Source organism: Pseudorca crassidens, chromosome 8 (assembly GCF_039906515.1).
Source record: "Pseudorca crassidens isolate mPseCra1 chromosome 8, mPseCra1.hap1, whole genome shotgun sequence".
Taxonomy (NCBI): Eukaryota; Metazoa; Chordata; class Mammalia; order Artiodactyla; family Delphinidae; genus Pseudorca; species Pseudorca crassidens.
In genome coordinates, this window is record NC_090303.1 from 18047775 (window position 1) to 18072055 (window position 24281).

The 24281-nt window shown below is 39.4% G+C and overlaps 1 protein-coding gene across 1 annotated transcript in view; it reads right to left on the minus strand.

Annotated features, from left to right (window-relative positions):
- PRKAR2B (protein kinase cAMP-dependent type II regulatory subunit beta) overlaps positions 1 to 24281 on the minus strand; it is a 110403-nt gene continuing 86122 nt past the window's right edge. The window contains exons 6-11 of the mRNA XM_067745953.1: positions 20656 to 20809; positions 15909 to 16010; positions 14419 to 14493; positions 4848 to 4913; positions 4581 to 4719; positions 1 to 2165 (exon numbers count right to left, since the gene is read on the minus strand). Of these exons, the coding sequence (XP_067602054.1) occupies positions 2032 to 2165; positions 4581 to 4719; positions 4848 to 4913; positions 14419 to 14493; positions 15909 to 16010; positions 20656 to 20809 (670 nt within the window). The 3' untranslated portion in view covers positions 1 to 2031. The remainder of the gene's footprint in view (positions 2166 to 4580; positions 4720 to 4847; positions 4914 to 14418; positions 14494 to 15908; positions 16011 to 20655; positions 20810 to 24281) is intronic.

Sequence of the window (24281 nt, forward strand, 5' to 3'; positions counted from 1 at the left end):
TTTATTATAAAAGTGTGCTTTATTATAAGGAAATTTTAAATATAACCAACAATACTGAAAATAATGTAACTGGCGTTTACAGCCTTGGTCAGAGTTCTTTATTAAACAGGCATTTGTAGTTAACAATCAGCTTATGCAACAAAACAGGTAACCTGAAAAAGTGAATAAAATTGAGAATACAGAATGATGAACGAGGAATTTGGGGTTCTTTGTGTTTTTTGTTTAGCAGACATGGCTTTTAAAATCTGAAATAGAAAACAAGTCCTCTTCATGTAGTAAGCTCTCTTCCTGCGGGAAAGTTTGCAAAATTGTTAAAACTGTTCTAAAATGTGGCTGAAGGTATACTTTACATACTTCTTATATATACATATCTGATTAACATATTTTAACCACGTTTTCATTATACAAGCAAGACCATAAACATTCTCTAGTAAGACCACACTAGCCACAGAATCTTTTTACCCATGTATATATTTCTTTGAAACATGTTTCCCAAAATGAAATTGCTCATTTAAAAGGGAACAACTGGTTAGAATTAATCTCTCTAGACGTTGGGGTCATGTAGGCCTAGAAATCTTGTAAGAATATATTCCTTTGGTTGAACATAATTAAATTCATTTTATGTAGCAGAATAATCATGTCAATTGTCAACAAAAATCTATTCAGTTGAGTTCATTCTGCACTTTTGAGAGTCTACATTAAAGCAAGTGGCAAGGCCTAATGGTATATATGGAATGGACAGAAATTCCTTTTATGTTTATATATGTTTTACTTATAAAAATTTATTTCTCCCACCTTGGAGGAAACCCCTGGGAGCAGATGTCTGAAAAGGATTGTATTATGTACATCTAGTGAAGAACACAGAGCTATCTTAAGGGCATGTTGATAAGGACCCCAAATATTTTTGGTATAGGAGACTTTTTTTTTTAGCATATATAAGATCTTAGGCTTTCAGAAGACAACACATAAGTTAAAAGAGCATTTAAAAATATTTGTGACAGGGATTCCCTGGTGGTGCAGTGGTTGAGAGTCTGCCTGCCGATGCAGGGGACACGGGTTCGTGCCCTGGTCTGGGAAGATCCCACATGCCGCGGAGCAGCTGGGCCCATGAGCCATGGCCGTTGAGCCTGCACGTCCGGAGCCTGTGCTCCGCAACGGGAGAGGCCACAACAGTGAGAGGCCCGCATACCGCAAAAAAAAAAAAAAAAAAAAAAAAAAATTTGTGACATTAAACGTCAAACTCAAATTTTTAAAGATAACAAATACAGAGAACTGCAAAACGGAAAAAGGAAGCATAGATAGATGCTTTATGAGAAAAATAATGACCTTTCACCTAAAAAGAGTCTTCCCTATTATTGTAATGATTAAACTGCCTGTCCTTAAAACCACTGGAATATGTAGGTTACTGACATTATGCCAAAGAAGTCAAAAGGTACTTTATTGCAAAAATAGAAAAGGTCTTAAAATTGCATATGATGTTTTATACCATTTCACCAATAGGCCAAGGCCAGTACATAACTTACCAAGCCAGAAAAACTCGAAAACAAACATTACTAAATTGTACGTACTATATATAGTGAGTTGTAAAAAGAATGTGATGCCATGCTGTATAGCATGATTCACTGCCAAGTTCCCTCTTACATGGGCGTAGTCATAACATATCAATCTGAGTGAGTCAAAATGAACACACATTGCCTATGACAACATCCTTTAATTATCTTCTTAAACACAGATACTTTCAGTATATTATAATCATCTGAATAAACCTTTCAGTCAAATCATAATTTTGTGGAGTAGAAAGTCATTTTAGCAGTATGTCGATATTGTTTTGATCTACTCTTTTAGAAAGTGATGTTAAAGCCTATTGACTATTGAATCACTACTCTGTTTACTGATACACTGTAAATGTAAAAAAAGGAAAAAACCTGAAATCACAGAAAATGCTTGGCATCTACACAAACACATTCTCAGTGGACTAACCACTACTGTGTAATTTTGTCACTATAGGTCTTCTTGCTCCATACTTTTGCTTCATGCAGTGGGTTCAACAATATCCATGTTTGTTCCAAACAGGGCAACTAATTGTTCTTCATAGGTAGCGATGTTCCTTTTCATAATCTCCATGCAAGGTCCCAAAAGCCTTTCAAATGCTTGCACATCCATGGCTAAGAAGAGGGGAGAATAAAAGAAAAATAACATTCTTTGCAAATCTGCAGAATTTCTAAGTCATTTATGGTATCTATTCCGCATATGTCAATGACGCAATGGCATTTTTAGATAAATATCAGATACAAGAAGAAGGCATAAAGATAAAAACATTCCACTTCGGAAAGGAAGCAGCCAGTGTTCCTTGGCAATATGATGTCCTATTGGTGGTTCCTGATCCAGGTTAAAAGAATGAGGGACTCTTATGTCAAGACCTTGGAATTTTAAAAATAAACTAGTTTTGATGTCACCACCTTAGTAATATGAACTCAAGGGCAGCAAGGGAGTGCTTTCTATCTCGTTTTCCCTTCTCAGGGTTTACGATGCTACGTTGTGAAGAATCCAAATGTTACCTTTTATGATTTTTATTCTTTTACACTATGGTCAATTCAAAACGGCAGCCAAAATAATGATTTTAGCCACTGTGTAAGTATGTGCTCTATGTCGCTTAGCTTGCCTATCTCGAGCATTTTCTAAAACTGAATTTATAATATACACATGAAAATATGATCACACTATCATACAAATACAAATTAAAGTACTTTATTTTTTGCCTCTCAAATTTGCAGAAGTAAAAAAGGCAATGTTGACAATAGAGTGAACAAACATTGTTGTACTGCTGGTACATGTAAATAAGTACAAATAAAAGTGATCTGGCAATATTTATCAAAAACGATAAAAAGAAAACCCACTTCCAAAAAGCATTTCTCAGGAAAAGTCCTATATGTGGAAAAGTAGTCTCTGCATACACCCACACAAAAAAGCTCTCCCCGACCCCCCAAAATGGAGCCAAAACTCCCCAAATTATTTAACAGTGGGGAATGATTAAATAATTCATAATGTGTATATTTACCTAATGTTACAGTCTGATGTAATAAATATGAGAAAATGCCTAAGCTCTAACGGATGAAAAAAGCAGTTTACAAAACTGTTTTAAAACAGAAAACCCATACAAATAAAAAAGATGAGAAGGAGTTATAGAATTATAATAGGACGTGGAAATTGCTGGGTGGTGGCGGTATTGGGTGACTCTTACTTTTTCCTACCTTTTCTGTATTTCTCAAATTTAATGTGAATATAATAATTTATTATAGAAAAAAATTAATGGGATTTCACTCACATCGCCTTTACTCCTACTGTCTAATACCTCTACTCAGGGAAATTACCTGTCAGCTTCTAATTGTCTTCTTTTTCATCCAAGTATAACCCTTGATTAATATTATATTATTTAAAACCTTTGAACAAGTCAATTCTCTAAGAAAATTCTGAGGATATTTGCAAATCTTAAGAACATCGAAGCTAAATTTATGCTACTGAACTGTGGATGAAGAGCACAGAGTGGCTAATTACTTCTGAATCATTTCCTTGAAGAAAATGTCACCTAGGGACTTCCCTGGTGGTTCAGTGGTAAAGAATCTGCCTTACAATGCAGGGAATGCAGGTTCCATCCCTGGTCAGGGACCTAAGATCCCACAAGCCACGGGGCAACTAAGCCCGCACACCACAGCTACTGAGCTCACGCGCCTCAACTAGAGCCCCCGTGCTGCAAACTACAGAGCCCACACGCTCTGGAACCCATGCGCCACAACCAGAGAAGAGAAAACCCACACGCCACAACTAGAGAGACGCCTGCGCGTCGCAACGAAAGGTCCCGTGTGCCGCAACGAAGAACCCATGCACCACAACTAAGACCCGACACAGCCAAAAACAAATAAAAATAAATAAATAATAAAAATAAATCTTTTAAAAAAGAGAGAAAATGTCACCTGTACTGATATCTCCTGAACTATATTTTTCATTATTAAACTAAGTTATGTCTCATATATAAAATCTCAGCTATATATAGATGTCTTCCAGCTGAAGACGGCATTTCTGCTGAGCTGCTGTGTGGTACACAGAAGTAATAAACAGCTGAACAAGATTTTATTGTGCTCCGACAAGCTTGAACCTTTGATTCCTAGTACAAGACGAGTAAGTATTCTTACAGACATTCCAGCTTGCCCTTCAAAGCTTAGTGTACCTTATAAAAATGCTGTTTGAGCCTTCCTTTTTTGAGGAACACAGTGTATGTTGTTTATTTTAAAAATTCGATATAAAACTTGGTACTCAGGATTCTTATTTTAACGACATACTAAAATGTTATTTCATGCCTATAAAAAAGAACACAAAATTATAAGTGTGTGAAAAATTTTAAAGGAAAAATGTTGGCTTCTACAAATCGACTTTATAATGCAATGAATCCTAACCTTGTTGTATTTTGTGGGGACCATAAAACTTGTGAACCCAGTAAGATAATCTGTACAACATGAATACGTACAATGCAGACAGAATGATTTCAACCAGGGTAAGCATGCCCAGGGCTGCGTGAGTCCTACCTAAACATTTGACGGTCCCGATGGCGTGTGCGGAAGCAGCTCGGGGCTTGTTAGTTACCAGAGCAAGTTCTCCAAAGTACTGTCCCCGAGAGCACCGAGCGATTTCTACTGCACCGTTCTCCTCCGCCTCTGACTTACCCTGACAAGGTGATGGAAAGTATTAACTTTGACTCAGCTTAAGAAAAGTAAAAGTTAACCTTAGTCTAAACATCAGAAGGAAAATCTATTATGTTTCTTGCTCATATTTCATGGATTTTTAGGACTTACCTTCCTTTTCATGGTAATTTTCACTTCTCCAGATTCTACAATGAAAAAAGAATCAGCCAAGTCTCCCTATCAGAAAAAAACAAAAACTGAGGGTGAAAATGCAAGTTTAGCTGACGGCAATCCCGGCGCCCGTCACACCCCTGAAATCAATCCCACCATGATTTGCCTGAAAGGTGAAACCCCACAGGAGCAGGCTATGTCCCCTTCTAAGTTGAGACGTTAAGATCGACAATTACATTGTAACAGCTTCGTTTGTAAAAAATTATCTGAAATGATATACTATCTAGCACGGTATTTCTGCTAAAACTAGCCAAGAAAATATGGCCAACAACACTGAGGTAAGCATTTTGCCTGAACTGCAGCCTGGATAAAGCACATACATAGTTAGAAATGCTAGCACCGTTTCCCAGCAGCATTGCCTCTGTCAGCTGCTCCCATGCTAAAATGTGCCACTCTGTGGGTCCTAATCTACAAGCATCAGCATGGCGACCCAAGATAACCCAGCAACTCCCAAACAGAAGGAAGCAAGCAGACTGCTTAGGGAGCAGTATGTGTGGGCCCAGATGTTTGTCCTGCATCTGGCTGGGGACCAAGCTCTAGATGCCAGTTTACCGACAAGCCACCTCAAGGCCCCAAAAAGATTTCTAAAAGGAAGTGTTGCCATTTCTAACTACACATAGCCATATTCTCGTTTTGGATTTTAAACAAACTGCCTTGACTTCCAAGGATGCCTTCTGAACTAAGTACAGTAGTATAATTACAGAAGATCGCAGATACTGACCTCCCTAAGCCTCTCAAAGTGATTCTGGAGAAACTGAGGTATTTCAAAACTCTTTAGTACAATTCAAGAAATACGGTATCAGATTATATCACAAGGAATGTTGAGTCTCGATTATATTATACTATAGTGCAGACCTGTATGTTTACAAATGCTTAAAAGACAACTAGTATCTAAAGATACCTTTAATAAATTCTAAGTATAGTACACATATCTCCTTTCCCTTACCTTTATATCAGGTTTTCATAAGAGCTTCATGTTAAATTTTCAAGTATCTTAAATCATAATAGGTCTATCGACAGCCATGTAATTTTGCTTTCAAAACGTGCTCAAATTCCATGTAAAACTAAGGAATTAAGTCCTGTAGGTTGTGCCAATGTCACGTTCCTAGGTTTGATATTGCACTAGCGATGCAAGATGCACTGGGAGAAACTGGGTGAAGAGTTCGTGGGACTTTTTGCAGCTTCCTGTGAACCTGTAATTATTTCAAAGTAATCTGAAAAAATCATTTTAAAAGTGCTCTATACTTTGCGGTTTTTCAATTTATATCGTAGACCCTCAGCCTTGTTCTCTAATTTGTCTCTATGTCGTCCCAATCTCTGACTGCGCTAATCTGTATGTATGTGGGAAGTGTGGGAGGATTGATTGATTTACTTGTTTATTTGCCTTCTAAAATAATTACTCTTGAGAGACCTTCAAGATGGCAGAGGAGTAAGACGTGCAGATCACCTTCCTCCCCACAAATACATCAGAAATACATCTACATGTGGAACAACTCCTACAGAACCCCTACTGAACGCTGGCAGAAGACCTCAGACTTGCCCAAAGGCAAGAAACTCCCCCTGGTACCTGGGTCGGGCAAAAGAAAACAGAAAAAACAGAGACAAAAGAATAGGGACGGGACCTGCACCAGTGGGAGGGAGCTGTGAAGGAGGAAAGGTTTCCACACACTAAGAAGCCCCTTCACTGGCAGAGACGGGGGGTTGGGTGGGGGGAAGCTTCGGAGCTACGGAGGAGAGCACAGCAACGGGTGCGGAGGGTAAAGCGGAGAGATTCCCACACAGAGGATTGGTGCCGACCGGCACTCACCAGCCCGAGAGGCTTGTCTGCTCACCCGCTGGGCCGGGCGGGGCTGGGAGCTGAGGCTCGGGCTTTGGTCAGACCCAGGGAGAGGACTGGGGTTGATGGCATGAACACAGCCTTATTAAGGGGGCTAGTGCGCCACGGCTAGCCAGGAGGGAGTCCGGGGAAAAGTCTGGAGCTGCCAAAGAGGCAAGAGACCATTGTTTCAGGGTGTGTGAGGAGAGGGGATTCAGAGCACCGCCTGAACGAGCCCCAGACACGGGCGTGAGCCGAGGCTAAAAGCGTGGACCCCAGAGATGGGCATGAGACGCTAAGGCTCCTGCTGCCGCCACCAAGAAGCCTGTGTGTGAGCACAGGTCACTATCCACACCCCCCTTCCGGGAGCCTGTGCAGCCTGCCACTGCCAGGGTCCCGGGATCCAGGGACAACTTCCCCGGGAGAACGCATGGTGCGCCTCAGGCTGGTGCAACGTCACGCTGGCCTCTGCCGCCGCAGGCTCGCCGTGCGCTCCATACCCCTCCCTCCCCCCGGCCTGAGTGAGCCAGAGCCACCGCATCAGCTGCTCCTTTAACCCCATTCTGTCTGAGCGGGAGCAGACGCCCTCCGGCGACCTACACGCAGAGGAGGGGCCAAATCCAAAGCTGAACCCCAGGAGCTGTGCGAACAAAGAAGAGAAAGGGAAATCTCTCCCAGCAGCCTCAGAAGCAGCGGATTAAAGCTCCACAATCAACTTGATGTACCCTGCATCTGTGGAATACATGAATAGACAACCAATCATCCCAAATTGAGGAGGTGGACTTTGGGAGCAACTGTAGACGTGGGGTTTGCTTTCTGCATCTAATTTGCTTCTGGTTTCACGTTTATCGCAGTTTAGTATTTAGAGTTTATTATCACTGGTAGAGTTGTTTATTGATTTGGTTGTTCTCTTGCCTTTTTTTTAATAATATATAGGTATATATATTTTTTCCCTTTTTCTCCTTTTGTGAGCATGTATGTGTATGCTTCTTTGTGTGATTTTGTCTGTATAGCTTTGCTTTTACCCTTTCTCCTAGGGTTCTGGCTGTCCCTTTTTTTTTTTTTGGTATAGTTTTTATTTAGGGCTTGTTATCATTGGTAGATTTTTTTTTGGTTTGGTTGCTTTCTTTCCTTTTTCTTTTCTTTATTACTTTTTAATTTTTTTATTCTTAATATTTGTTTTTACTTTTTACTTTAATAACTTTATTTTATTATTATTTTTTCTTTATCCCTTTCTTTATTTCTCCCTTTTCTTCTGAGCCGTGTGGCTGACAGGGTCTTAGTGCTCCGGCTGGGTGTCAGGCCTGTGCCTCTGAGATGGGAGAGCCGAGTTCAGGGCATTGGTCCACCATAGACCTCCCAGCTCCACGTAATATCAAATGGCAAAAGCTCTCCCAGAGATCTCCATCTCAACATTAAGACCCAGCTCCACTCAACAACCAGCAAGATGCAGTACTGGACACCCTATGCCAAACAACGAGCAAGACAGGAAAACAACCCCACCCATTAGCAGAGAGGCTGCCTAAAATCATAATAAGGTCACAGACACCCCAAAACACACTACCAGACGTGGTCCTGCCCACCAGAAAGACAAGATCCAGCCTCATCCACCAGAAGAAAGGGACCACTCCCCTCCACCAGGAAGACTACACAACCCACTGAACCAACCTTAGCCACTGGGAGCAGACACCAAAAACAACAGGAACTACGAACGTGCAGCCTGCGAAAAGGAGACCTCAAACACAGTAAGTTAAGCAAAATGAGAAGAAAGAGAAAAACGCAGCAGATGAAGGAGCAAAGTAAAAACCCACCAGACCAAACAAATGAAGAGGAAATAGACAGTCTACCTGAAAAAGAACTCAGAGTAATGATAGTAAAGATGATCCAAAATCTTGGAAATAGAATGGAGAAATTACAAGAAACGTTTAACAAGGACCTAGAAGAACTAAGGAGCAAACAAACAATGATGAACAACACAATAAATGAAATTAAAAATTCTCTAGGAGGGATCAACAGCAGAATAACTGAGGCAGAAGAACGGAGAAGTGACCTGAAAGATAAAATAGTGCAAATAACTACCACAGAGCAGAATGAAGAAAAAAGAATGAAAAATATTGAGGACAGTCTCAGAGACGTCTGGGACAACATTAAATGCACCAACGTTCGAATTATAGGGGTCCCAGAAAAAGAAGACAAAAACAAAGGGACTGAGAAAATATTAGAAGAGATTATACTTGAAAACTTCCCGAATATGGGAAAGGAAATAGTCAATCAAGTCCAGGAAGCACAGAGAGTCCCATACAGGATAAATCCAAGGATGAACACGCCAAGACACATATTAATCAAACTGCCAAAAATTAAATACAAAGAAAAAATATTAAAAGCAGCAAGGGAAAAACAACAAATAACATACAATGGGATCCCCATAAGGTTAACAGCTGATCTTTCAGCACAAACTCTGCAAGCCAGAAGGGAGTGACAGGACATATTTAAAGTGACGAAAGGGAAAAACCTACAACCAAGATTACTCTACCCAGCAAGGATCTCATTCAGATTCGACAGAGAAATTAAAACCTGTGCAGACAAGCAAAAGCTGAGATTTCAGCACCACCAAACCAGCTTTACAACAAGTGCTAAAGGAACTTCTCTAGGCAGGAAACACAAGAGAAGGAAAAGACCTACAATAACAAACCCAAAACAATTAAGAAAATGGTAATAGGAACATACATATCGATAACTACCTTAAATGTAAATGGATTAAATGCTCCAACCAAAAGACACAGACTGGCTGAATGCATAGAAAAACAAGACCTGTATATATGCTGTCTACAAGAGACCCACGGCAGACCTAGGGACACATACAGACTGAAAGTGAGGGGACGGAAGAGATATTCCATGAAAGTGTAAATCAAAAGAAAGCTGGACGAGCAATTCTCATATCAGACAAAATAGACTTTAAAGACTATTACAAGAGACAAAGAAGGACACTACATAATGATCAAGGGATCAGTCCAAGAAGAAGATATAACAATTACAAATATTTATGCACCCAACATAGGAGCACCTCAATACATAAGGCAAAAGCTAACAGCCATAAAAGGGGAAATCGACAGTAAAACAATCATAGTAGGGGACTTTAACACCCCACTTTCACCAATGAACAGATCATACAAAATGAAAATAAATAAGGAAACACAAGCTTTAAATGACACATTAGACAAGATGGACTTAAATGACATTTATAGGACATTCCATCCAAAAACAACAGAATACATTTTCTATTCAAGTGCTTACGGAACATTCTCCAGGACAGATCATATCTTGGGTCACAAATCAATCCTTGGTAAATTTAAGAAAATTGAAACCGTATAAAGTATCTTTCCCGACCACAATGCTATGAGACTAGAGATGTCAATTACATGAAAAAAATCTGTAAAAAGTACAAACACATGGAGGCTAAACAATATACTACTTAATAACCAAGAGATCACTGAAGAAATCAAAAAATACCTAGAAACAAGTAACAATGAAAACACGATGACCCAAAACCTATGGGATGCAGCAAAAGCAGTTCTAAGAGGGAAGTTTATAACAATACAATCCTACCTCAAGAAACATCTCAAATAAACAACCTAAACTTACACCTAAAGCAATTAGAGAAAGACGAACAAACCCCCCAAAGTTAGCAGAAGGAAAGAAATCATAAAGATCAGATCAGAAGTAAATGTAAAAGAAATAAAGGAAACGATAGCAAAGATCAATAAAACTAAAAGCTGGTTCTTTGAGAAGATAAACAAAATTGATAAACCATTAGTCAGACTCATCTTTAAAAAAAAGGGAGAAGACTCAAATCAATAGAATTAGAAATCAAAAAGGAGAAGTAACAGCTGACACTGCAGAAATACAAAGGATCCCGAGAGATTACTGCAAGCAACTATATGCCAATAAAATGGACAACCTAGAAGAAATGGACAAATTCTTAGAAATGCACAACCTTCCGAGACTGAATCAGGAAGAAATAGAAAATATAAACAGACCAATCAGAAGCACTGAAATTGAGACTGTGATTAAAAATCTTCCAACAAACAAAAGCCCAGGACCAGACGGCTTCACAGGCAAATTCTATCAAACATTTACAGAAGAGCTAACACCTATCCTTCTCAAACTCTTCCAAAATATAGCAGAGGGAGGAACACTCCCAAACTCATTCTACGAGGCCACCATCACCCTGATACCAAAACCAGGCAAAGATGTCACAAAGGAAGAAAACTACAGGCCAATATCACTGATGAACATAGATGCAAAAATCCTCAACAAAATACTAGCAAACAGAATCCAATAGCACGTCAAAAAGATCACACACCATGATCAAGTGCAGCTTATCCCAGGAATGCAAGGATTCTTCAATATATGCAAATCAATCAATGTGATAAAACATATTAACAAATTGAAGGAGGAAAACCACATGATCATCTCAATAGATGCAGAAAAAGCTTTCGACAAAATTCAACACCCATTTATGATAAAAACCCTCCAGAAAGTGGCTTAGAGGGAACTTACCTCAACACAATAAAGGCCATATATGACAAACCCACAGCCAACATCGTTCTCAATGGTAAAAAACTGAAAGCATTTCCTCTAAGATCAGGAACAAGACAAAGTTGTCCACTCTCACCATTATTATTCGACATAGTTTTGGAAGCTTTAGCCACAGCAATCAGAGATGAAAAAGAAATAAAAGGAATCCAAATTGGAAAAGAAGAAGTAAAGCTGTCACTGTTTGCAGGTGACATGATACTATACACAGAGAATCCTAAAGAGGCTACCAGAAAACTTCTAGAGCTAATCAATGAATTTGGTAAAGTAGCAGGATACAAAATTAATGCAAAGAAATCTCTTGCATTCCTATACACAAATGATGAAAAATCTGAAAGAGAAGTTAAGGAAACACTCCCATTTACCACTGCAGCAAAAAGAATAAAATACCTAGGAATAAACCTACCTAAGGCGACAAAAGACCTGTATGCAGAACACTATAAGACACTGATGAAAGAAATTAAAGATGATACAAACAGATGGAGAGATATACCATGTTCTTGGATTGGAAGAATCAACACTGTGAAAGTGACTGTATTACCCAAAGCAATCTACAGATTCAACGCAATCCCTATCAAACTACCACTGGCATTTTTCACAGAACTAGAACAAAAAATTTCACAATTTGTATGGAAACACAAAAGATCCTGAATAGCCAAAGCAGTCTTGAGAAAGAAAAACGCAGCTGGAGGAATCAGGCTCCCTGACTTCAGACTATACTACAAAGCTACAGTAATGAAGGCTGTGTGGTCCTGGCACAAAAAACAAATATAGATCAGTGGAACAGGACAGAAAGCCCAGAGATAAACCCACACACATATCGTCACCTTATCTTTGATAAAGGAGGCAAGAATATACAATGGAGAAAAGACAGCCTCTTCAATAAGTGGTGCTGGGAAAACTGGACAGCTACATGTAAAAGAATGAAATTAGAACACTCCCTAACACCATACACAAAAATAAACTCAAAATGGATTAAAGACCTAAATTAAGGCCAGACACTATAAAACTCTTAGGGGAAAACACAGGCAGAAGATCCTATGACATAAATCACAGCAAGATCCTTTTAGACCCACCTCCTAGACAAATGGAAATAAAAACAAAAATAAACAAATGGGACCTAATGAAACTTCAAAGCTTTTGCACAGCAAAGGAAACCATAAACAAGAGGAAAAGACAACACTCAGAATGGGAGAAAATAGGTGCAAATGAAGCAACTGACAAAGGATTAATCTCCAAAACTTACAAGCAGCTCATGCAGCTCAACATCAAAAAAACAAACAACCGAATCCAAAAATGGGCAGAAGACCTAAACAGATATTTATCCAAAGATGATATACAGATTGCCAACAAAGTCTTGAAAGGATGCTCAACATCACTAATCATTAGAGAAATGCAAATCAAAACTACAATGAGGTATCACCTCACACCAGTCAGAATGGCCATCATCAAAAAATGTAAAAACAATGCTAGAGAGGGTGTGGAAAAAAGGGAACCCTCCTGCACTGTTGGTGGGAATGTAAATTGATACAGCCACTATGGAGAACAGTATGGAGGTTCTTTAAAAAACTAAAAATAGAACTACCATACGACCCCGCAATCCCACTCCTGGGCATATACCTTGATAAAACCATAATTCAAAGAGAGTCATGTACCACAATATTCATTGCAACTCTATTTACAATAGCCAGGACATGGAAGCAACCTATGTGTCCATCGACAGATGAATGGATAAAGAAGATGTGGCACATATAGACAACGGAATATTACTCAGCCATAAAAAGGAATGAAATTGAGTTATTTGTAGTGAGGTGGATGGACCTGAAGTCTGTCATACAGAGTGAAGTACGTCAGAAAGAGAAAAACAAATACCGTATGCTAACACATGTATATGGCATCTAAAAAAAAAAAAGGTTCTGACGAACCTAGGGGCAGGACAGGAATAAAGAGGCAGACGTAGAGAATGGACTTGAGGACACAGGGAGGGGGAAGGGTAAGCTGGGACAAAGTGAGAGAGTGGCATGGACATATATACACTACCAAACGTAAAATAGATAGCTAGTGGGAAGCAGCCGCATAGCACAGGGAGATCAGCTCGGTGCTTTGTGACCACCCAGAGGGGTGGGATAGGGAGGGTGGAAGGGAGACACAAGAGAGAGGAGATATGGGGTTATATATATAGCCGACTCACTTTGTAATAAAGCAGAGACTAACACACCATTGTAAAGCAATTATACTCCAATAAAGATGTTAAAAAATAATAATATAAAATAAAATAATTACTCTTTTCTCAGCCTCACACACTTTGAATCTTGTTTCACATATATCGAAAGAGACAATATTTCAGATAAAGATTACAATACAGGGTAATATTGTGATACAAAAATTACAGAATTTATTAAAAATCTGTTTAAATCATGCAATCAATGTTTCAAAACTGTAACTAGGAAATAAGGTACTATCGTTGGTATGCTTTATCTGTAAACTTTAACTGTCTTCATAAATCCTACTTCTTGGTAGGTCTGTTCTAACCAAGATACGTATGTATTGCTTCTGGTTCCAATGGGATCTTAGAAAAGCATTAGAGGTTAAAGAGCATGCTGGCCCCCTTAGTGCCTGTAGCGCCTGGAAGCCAGTACAGTACATGGTGCAGCGTGTTCCCTTCTTGGTTTATTTCATCAGGAAGCAGCCTCAGGAAGTTTTGCCAATGAACCGATTGTGCAAACTTCTACATCTTCCGATGCACATTCTGGGTCCTTATTAATAAATCTCAATGGAGTGATTACCATTTGTTTTCCTCTTATAAATGGCATTCTTTATACATGTGACCTTCATGTCAGGTACAAATATAAAATTATGCAGAAATCCATTTGATGATTTAATACATATTCATTAAGAGTTAGTTACAAAAATAAAAATACTCAAAATAGCTTCATGGCTGTAAATTAAACCATTTTTAACAGGTCATTTGATAGAATATTCATTTAACCCATCACTACATACTAATTATAGACACACATGAAAATTTTATCAAGACTTACAGTGTATAAGAGTCTTTTGGAAAATAACCCCAAACTGAATCCATAAAAAGTATTATACCTGAGCAATGATTTGTTCTCCATCGTTGTATACTTTGGTGCCTATCACATCTACCACTTTCAGGCGCTCAGAAACCTATAAAGGAAAAAAAGATAATACCCTTGATAATACTGTATTTGTATTTAATAATATAATTACTCTTGTATTTGATAATATAAATGGGTTTGAACCGTGCAGGTCCACTTATATGCAGATTTTTTTCAATAAATATACAGTGGGCCCTCTGTATCCACAAATGTGGAACCCGAGGGCTAAGGAGGGACCAGTGTGAGGGACTTGAGCATCCGCAGATTTTGGTATCCACCGGGGTGGTCCTGGAACCAATCCCTGTGGAAACACAGGGACAACTATATTAAACAGACTAATCAGGTAGGTAATCGTAACTATTTCAGGGGTTTAAAAATGGTAGCCTATAGGCCAAATAAATTGAGCCGTGTGTGGGTTTGTGTGTGCGCATGTGTGTGTTATATTAACTGCCAGAATTTTAAACAAGTTTTTCATAAAAACTTAAATTTCCAGCTTCTCTTGAAGAATCAGGGCATTCAGCAACAGTCAGCCCTTATTTCCATGCAGCAAAAAATAAACTCTGGTGGACTAGCAGCTGCTTCTTTAGATGGAGCACATGTTTTCAAGTTTACCATTTCTTCTTTTTATGTACCTAGCTCTGAAGGCATTTGAAGTTCCAACCCCTGACCTATTTTTATTTAAAGATATCTACTGCTGGAGAAGATCAGCTGCCCAATATGCGTTCTGAAATGTGGCCCGAATTGCTTGCTACTCGGTGGATACTGACAAGCCAACAAAGAGACATGTTAGCACACTGGTCCATCAACCCCAAGGATTCTGGCTGAGATGCTAGAAGGATGGCATTGCTTTCGCTAAGGTGGGAAAGAGAGGGAAGAAGGTTTGGGATGTGTTAGGTCTGAGATGTCTTTTAGACATCCCAGAAGAAATGTTGACTATGCAGTTAGATAAATGAGCCTAGTGTTCAAGGGCAGGGCCTTGCCCGGTGATGTCAATTTTAAGAAGCATCACCATAATAGACATTTAAAGCCAGGGGATTTGCCAAGTTCACCGTGTGAATAAGTGTAGCCTGAAAAAAGAGAGACCTTAGACTGTCAGTTTTAAGAGGAAAGGAGGAAAGGAATAAAGAAGGAGAGGCCAGTGAGGACATTCTGTATTTAGATGACCTCTTCCTATAAAGGCTCTTGCCTACATTTAGGTGATTAGTTTAAGTCTGCTTTTAGATAGAGACCACACATAAATCTGCTATAGATGCTCCTAGGGGTCTATTACTTGTAAACGACAAAACAAATGCAGTTACAGGCAGTAAAAGAGATACTAAGCTATAAAAACACTATAAAAACACTGTAATCTTTTCAAATGAAAATATTATTATTATTCAAAGAAACCTTCTACAGAACTAAGTATTTCTAACAAAACAGAATCTTTTAAAGCAAAATAAAATAAAAGCACAAACATATACTTACTTCCAAAGATTTAAGAAATGGCAGTGACTCAATAAAGCTTTCATACATTTTTCTCTTTTTGGCATTATTTTTTACAATTATCCTCCTGAAGGTTACCCTGTCCTAAAGGCAGAATATCAAATACAAAGATAGTTAAAAGGTAGACTTTATGGAGAAAGAAAGTTTGAAGAAATAGTTTCATTTTATTCCCTGTAAGGAACAAACAATAATTGAAGATTCTGAAATAGAAAGTTAACATTACTATCCTTCTAATATGACTCATTTCAGATTTTATTTCTTTAAGCAAAAATATAGAACCATATTCATGTTTTTTAAAGAAAGCAAGTTTACTTTTTATTCAGAACAGAGATCTGACCAACATGTAACTGGCGGGCTACACCCACTAGGTGGCGCTGTCGCACCATTTAAAAAATATACCAGCTCCTTGCTCGTTTTCCACCCCCAGCTTTTTGAGATACAATTGACCTACAGAATATTGTGGAAGTTTAAGGTACACAACATGTTGATTTGATATATATTGTTAAATGATTACCACAGTAGGGTTAGTTAACACCTCTATCACCTCACATAATTACCACTTCTTTTTTGTGGTGACAACGTTTAAGATGTACTCTCTTAGCAGCTTCCAAGTATGTAACACAATATTGTTAACCATAATCATCATTTGTACACTGGATCCTCAGAACTTATTCATTTTATAACTGCACCGCCCCCCACCCCAGGCCCTGGCAACCACCATCCTACTCCGTTTCTATGAGTTCAAACTAGCACTGAGTTCTTTTGCTACAGATAACAGCCCTGGAGTGTTACAATTCGGTGGGACATGACTAGCATTGTTTTTGAGGTATAACTGGCATACGACATTATATTAGCTTCAGGCATACAACATAATGATTCAACATTTGTATATATTGTGAAATGATCACCACAATAAGTCTAGTTAACATCCGTCACCTCACATAGTTACAGAATTTTTTTTCTTATGATGAAAACTTTTAAGATATACTCACATAGCAACTTTCAAATATACAATACAGTATTATTAACTGTAGTCACCCTGCTGTACATTACATCCCCAGGATGTATTTATAACTGAAAGTTTGTACCTTTTGACTCTCTTCACCCATGACCAGCATTTATATATATATAAAAAAAAAAAAAAACAGAATAGGAAATCTGAGTGTGCATCCCTTTTAGTAAGTGTTGAGTTATATATTTATTTCAGTTATACACAAAGGCACACACACACATGCACTGGTGGTGACATTTCCTAATGTGTTTCTTGTGGGTTGCGGTAAAAAATACATGAAAACCAGTATTAGAAAATGGTTTTAAATCATGAAAGTACAATGTAAAGAGATGCTGAAAAATTATTGACTTTAGGGTTTCTGTCACCTTTTTAAAAAGGTGCACAGAAAAACTACAACTTTCTTGAGTAGACTCTGATTCCAGTGTTTATCATGCTCATCATTCTAAAATGTCCCTATGTTTATACTACTTAACCTCAAAGATACCACAATGAATTAAGGAACTAGAGAAAACTCTAAAGGTAACGGCTCAAAAAATGGTTTTCCTACAAATTTTATATTTTAAAAATTCCTACAAAAGATTATTTTAGTTCTCAGTTAAGAGCCCCTAGAATTATGTTACTTCGGCATACACTGATAACTATACCAGCTTAATATAAAATAAAATTAATTGGGATATGTTCTTTAATTAATAAATTACTATGCCAACACATTAGGGCTGAATTTAAATGAACTGATACAATGGAGAAAAATACCAGTGAGGATGTAAGTCTCTAGGTAATTAAACATCCTGTTCTCCAATTTAGTTTACTACAATTTTAGAAGGGCTGTAATTTGGACTTGTTGTACTCTTAATCATTTTTTTAAAAAGAGAAAAGATTTCAAGATAATTAGTAAAAATATTGAATAATTTCCAAGTCTGGTTCTGCATCAGAATCAGCTGTTGTGTTTTCTTAAAAAAAGGTTTATTCTAACATCCCAGACTTTAATGACTCAAAATCTCTGCATATAGGACTCTATAATAATCTGTATTTCGTAAAAGCTCCCCGAGTGATTCAGATAAATAATCAGGTCTGGGAACCAGATGCAAGACCATTTTATGAACAGAGTTTACTGCAAAACAGAGAAGACTAGAAATAGGTTAGCAATTTAGAAATTAACCGTAATGAGCTACACATCTCAGGAAAAATTTTCTATTAGTGGCCCACCTCTTCACACCCACTGTGACATATAAATAAAATCCACAAAGTCCCATTGCAAATGTTTTCATTCTAGTCATTTCAATCAATCATTGCCCCTCTGAATCACCAGCATGGTCTTATAGATCAGTTGATCCCCCAAGGCTAACAGTGACCTAGTCTTATTTACAAACTTAAGACTATTCTACAAAGGACCTTTCTCTTGAGATTTGCTTATCTTTACACCTGCACTTATGTGGCAGAGCTCCAACCTGTTGGTCTTAAAAGCAAAATCTCTTTTCTACTCAGCTTTTGCTGAAAGGGGGCTAGTTAGGCGAGCTGCTAAGAAAGCAGGTTCGAAGTATTAATTGATTATATTATTATAATTTTTTAAAAACACCTACTGCACTTATGCACATCCCCAAGGTGATCATCACAAACTGCCCACTTTCATAAAGCTTGAAACATGTACAGATTACTAAAAAAATCTCTGAAGATGCTTAATCCTACCTGAGAATGTAAGTATCACACGCACTGGGAAATGCTGGGCCTTTGTCCCTAGTTTAAGGTACCTTCCAGGGCTGAGAACTTTCAGTATTCAAAGGGCCAACCCGCTAAGTGTGTGACCTTGTTCCAAGGACCTGCAGGGAGAAGCCTTCCTTACCATGTGATAGTCTGACCCTGGCTGGCAACCCTATCAGGATGATTAAATTTTAAATGATACCTTCCTTAATGCAAGAGATAGAGACCCGAGGTTGTGAGGGCAGGCAAATGCTTCCTAGGGGCCAAGTCCGCTCACTCGGGTTTGGAGTGTTTATTTTGCTGGCTTTGGGTATTCCAGTCTTTGATAACCCTTAAGACACTTCAGCTCCCTTCTACCTGAAACAATTCCAATTTTGCTTCCACCACTTAAAAAGTGACTCATCACATTTTGAATAAGTAAACAGCAACTGCCTGGGTCTAATAAGAAGAAATGCACAATATGTCGTTTCTCTGATCAAGAGCTATTTTTATCAGCTGGATCCACGTCGGAGTCAAAGGCTGAGTGGTGACTGAATAATGTGTAACTTCTCTGAAGCTACAGTCCTTGGGAAGGAGATTGTTAGCAAACTTCCTGTTACTTCAACCTCGTCTCCTTCCACAAAAGGATTTGAGAGAAATAACCGAGTAAACGCATGTCAAAACTATAGGATGGGATGTTTTCAACAATTTTAAAAGGAAATACAAGTATTGTCAACACTCCCTTTAAATCAGGGCTGTTTAAAGTGTGTTCTGGGCAACGGCAGCCACTGGTGTCTACTGGGAGCTGGTGAGAAATGCAGAACCACAGGCCTCATCCCAGACCCGGTGAATCTGAATCTGCATTTTAACTGGATTCCCAGGTGATCCCTAAGCACCAGATTAAACACAGTCCAGAATCAGCTTGACTTGGGTCGGCTACTCTGCATCCTAAGATCATCTATGAAAAGAATCTCCCTCCCCCCCAACCCCAATTTTTTTTTTTTTAATATGTATTTACTTGGCTGTGCCGGGTCTTAGTTGCGGCACATGGGATCTTCGTTGCAGCATGTGGGATCTTTAGTTGCGGCGTGCGGGGGTCTTTAGTTGCAGCATGCGAACTCTTAGTTGTGGCATGCAGCATCTGGTTCCCCGACCAGGGATTGAACCCGGGCCCTCTGCACTGGGAGCATGGAGTCTTGGCCACTGGACTGCCAGGGAAGTCCCACAAATGTCTTTAAACCAACTTTTAAGTCTTGTAGAAACAGCACCATTAAGAAATTTTCTTTAAAAGCCCAGGTCTGAGAGTCCCAACCCTGAGAGTCTGATTAAGTTTGTCTGTGGTAGGGCCTAGGTAAGAGAATTTTCTTTTTTAACACCTCCAAGAAATTCCGATGTGCATCCACATGAGAAGCACAGGCACCACGTATTTTTTCTCCACACGGCCGCTTGGCAATGCAAAGTTGTTACCAATCCATTTACACAGCGCGGAGAGACTCAGTTCATAGTGGTTTCTCAAGCAGGCATGAGAATCACCCAGTGGGCTTGCTCAAATACAGACTGCTGGGTCCCATCGCCAGAGTTTCTGAGTCGACGGGCCTGAATCAGTAAGTGGGGCGTCAATTTGCATTTCTAGCAAGTTCCCAGGTGATAGAGCGGCTACAGGTCAGGGGCCCACACTCTGGGAACCACAGATGATGATATTTACCACAGACAGCTATCTGAAAAGAGAGCACTGAAGCCTTTGTGTGGCTGGTTGGTTTTTAAGAGTGAGTAAAAGAGGAACATTTTGGATCTGAGTGTCTTTCCCACGGCCAGTAGGTTAAACTCCTGACTCAATTTGGGAAAAGAACATGAAGATTTAACTCAGCACAGTCCTAGTGTCCAAGAGTTCAGCATCTAGTAGTTGCTTAATAAATTCCCTGATGACTGATGATGATCCCCAATAAATCTACCTATTAGAACTAAAATACTGTAGCCACCTGGCTTCTGTCATAATGATTTTTACAAATGACATTCAGGTCAAATAAATACTTCACTCACCAAGCCCCACAGAGCACCGGGAGAGGTAGCAGTGATTGTAGCTGCTCTGGGCGTATTGTACATTAAGGCCAGTTCGCCAAAACTCCCACGATTGTCATAGTTGCCAACACACCTTCCAACACCATCACATTTCACGTAGATATCAAATGTTCCTCTGTTGCACATGTGAAAAAGAAGACGTAAAAGTAATTCAAGTAAAATCTCATCACGATGAAACATGAGCCCTGGGAAATACCACCTCATTCTTTTTTAAAAAAAAAATCATTTATTGCTTAGTCTTATTGCTGGGACATCATAACACATTCACCCAGTTAAAATTTAAATGTCTAGAAGGGTGAATAGTGCCCTGGCCCAGCCATTCAGTTTCCTCCCAGATCCGCCACTGCCCCCAGCTTCTTCTACATCCTGGAAGAGGTCTTTACATCGGGGAGAAGCAGGAAGGAGCTGGCTGGGTGCACTGGGAGCCTTCCGCAGGCACAGTAAGGCAACAGGGGTCCTCCCTGAGATGTAGGACACACCCAAGGGTGGCAGCTGAGGATGGGCTCTTAGTTTCCTTTCCCCTCTAATGACAACAAGGAATAAAAGGGCATCAATATGTGAAAAAGACACCACCAGTTCCGGACAAGCAGGAAGAAGAGAGCATCCACGGGACGAGGGTAAGGCCCATCCATGTGTCTGTTGTCTCATCGTCTGGGGCAAATGAGACTAAACAACAAATATTTAAGGTATTGAAATAAATGATAAAAATATAACTAAGACTGCAACCAAATGCAATATGCCAAGACAACCACCTGAAGGAATGTGTGTGAGTCTGCTGACTGCAGTGACCTCTGAGTATAAGAATTGGGGAGGATTCTAGGGACATTCACTGTGTAATTAAAGAGTTTTCGTTTCTAAAATGAATATGTATTACTTTTGAGAGCAGAAGAAAATAATTTTTATAAAGAAGATAGCTCTAACAACCTGGTCAGACACTGCTGTACAGTACTTACAGGGTCCTTTATAATCTACAGGAGGGGCCGGCAAGCTGAGGCCCAAGACTGGCTGCCTGCTTCTGTAAATCAAGTTTTATTGGAAAGACAAACACACCGGCGGTTTCTGCATTCTCTGTAGCTGACTTGTGCTATGACAGCAGAGTTGAGTAGCTGCAACATAGACCTCATGGCCCAGAAAGCCTGCAAAATTTACGCTCTGGCTCTTTATACCATCTGGCCCTTCATGTTAGACTGACCCCACAATCTAAAAGTGGTAGAAATTCAGGCTAAATATCTGATCCTGGTCTTCTTATAGTCTTTCTGTGCTTATCTTTTAATTGGGTTTCTTCTTCTAGGCAAGTAAAACAGTCACTGCGCTGCATATTATCCAGACCCTATATTTCTGGAAACTGCATTCTTGTTGTGGAGAACTGGTTTTCCACGTACTGTATCTTATCAGAGAACACGGTTTCAAGGCTTGCTGAAACACCTGGGAGGGCAGACAGGAGAAATTCTTTGGCTTTATTTTGTTGGCTAAACTCTAGCAAAGACAAAACAGGGAGTGCTTTTAAGGTTAAGAAAGGATTATGAATAGTAAAGATACCACAAAAGCAAACACATAAGATATTAGAGACAAAAGATATTCATGAATAAGAATAACTGGTTTTTAATATAATTCACCGCTAGTATGGCTATTTCAGGGATACCCTCCAGAATTTGTTTCATGAATAGTTATTTTTCAAGTACAGATTAATTTTTCTATTTATACTCTTTACACGTTTGCACGAAAACTGTTTTCTATGTTTTCTACTTTGAATAGGATAAAATACACAACAAACGTGTTGACGAGAAGTACAGTGAGCTACTAGTCCAGTTGAAATCTTATCAGTCTAAAAATCTGCTAAAATACCGTGTGCTGCATTTTCATATAGATTTCTCCCCTGAGAACATGAAGCCCTGGGCAGGGCAGAGCCACGAAAAGAGCACACACAGTGGCCAAGAGACCCAGATGCTGGGTCTGCTCCACACTCATCATCTGGGTGACCTTCGCCGACTCGCATCACTTCTGTGGGCCTGAAAATTGTCATCTGTCGAAAGGGTGACGAGGATCTAACTGAAAAGGGAAGGTGCTATATACAAACGTAAGGCGTTTTTATAGTCAAAATACCTACTAAAAGAAAATTATTCCTGTACTACCTTTGGGGTTCGCATAGACCCCTACAATTCAATACGATTAAACAGCTGAGAGAATTTCTGAGGTGTTTCGTTGATGAAAGCTGTTAATGGTACAAGAATCATGACTTTAATTTACATGTGGGACAATTCTAAAATCATAGAGTCTAGCCCCAGCCCTGGCTAGTGCAGCTCTCCCGGGTCACCACGGACTTAGGGGTGAGGGACTGAGGGACTCAGAGAGCATGTGCTACTGATGCTTGAAAGGTACCACCCACAGAGCCCAGATCAGGGAACAAGTGCTAAGCAGACGGGGGCGGGGGGGGGGATTTTCTGCGGAGCCTCTGAGTAGAACACAACTTGGCCCAGAGAAGCAAATGTAATCCGACAAATCAGGCTGGGAGATGATTTGTGTTCCATGCAAACAGGGCAGGCGTTGGTGGTGGTGGTGGGGTGCTTGGGGAATCCAAACGTCTCATCAACACCTCATCACCATGTTACAGAAGCGCAGAAATGAAGACTCAGTCCAGGCTGCGCACCTTTTACATCTTAGGATTGTTACCTAAGTATTGCTAAAAGCACACTGTTCTTTTTTTTTATGTTATTTTAAAGCACACTGTTCTTTTTTTTTATGTTATTTTAATTTTTTATAGCTGATTTTAATTTTATTTTTTGATACAGCAGGTTCTTATTAGTTTATACACATCAGAGTGTACATGTCAATCCCAATCTCCCAATTCATCCCCCGCAGCCACCCCGCTTTCCCCGCCTGTTGTCCATACGTTTGTTCTCTACATCTGAAAAGCACACTGCTCTTGGATGAAGTCAAGCACAACTTAAACTTTCTGAAATTAGATTTTCAATATAAATGCAGGCCTTCTCACTTAAATAACTTCTCTACAGAGTTTTTAACAGACAAATATGATAATGCATGAACAATTTCTGGAAAGACACGCAAATTACTCACTCTGCTGATTAGATGCTGCTAAAGCAGTAGGAAGAGAGACTAACCTTTCACCTTAGGCCCCTCTGAAATACCTGAATCTTTTAAACCATTAGCATGTTTTACTTCATTAAGTAATAACACAAGAAACTTTTTAGAAAACATAATAACAGATTGAGTTATATGGAGTCAATATCCCAGATGTTGTATTATGCTGCTATTCTCACAGTAACAGCCACCTCTAACTCTGTAACAGGCATCACTACCTCTCCATCAGAAGTTAACAAATGAGGAGGCTCCCCGTAAATGACAGATTTCTAGATTAACCAAAAGTCACCAGTCTTCCATGCACTATGTCTCTTTCCATGATGTAGCACGGTTTCACTGCATGGGTTCACTGTAGGTGTGTAGGGCCAGTTACACAGGAATAAGGGTAAGGAGGGAAGAGCAATTGTCGTACATTAATCTGTCAGGCGTTACAATAGCCACTGAGATTTCCACAAAAGGTTCATTACCTTTCAGCAGTGAAGTTACAC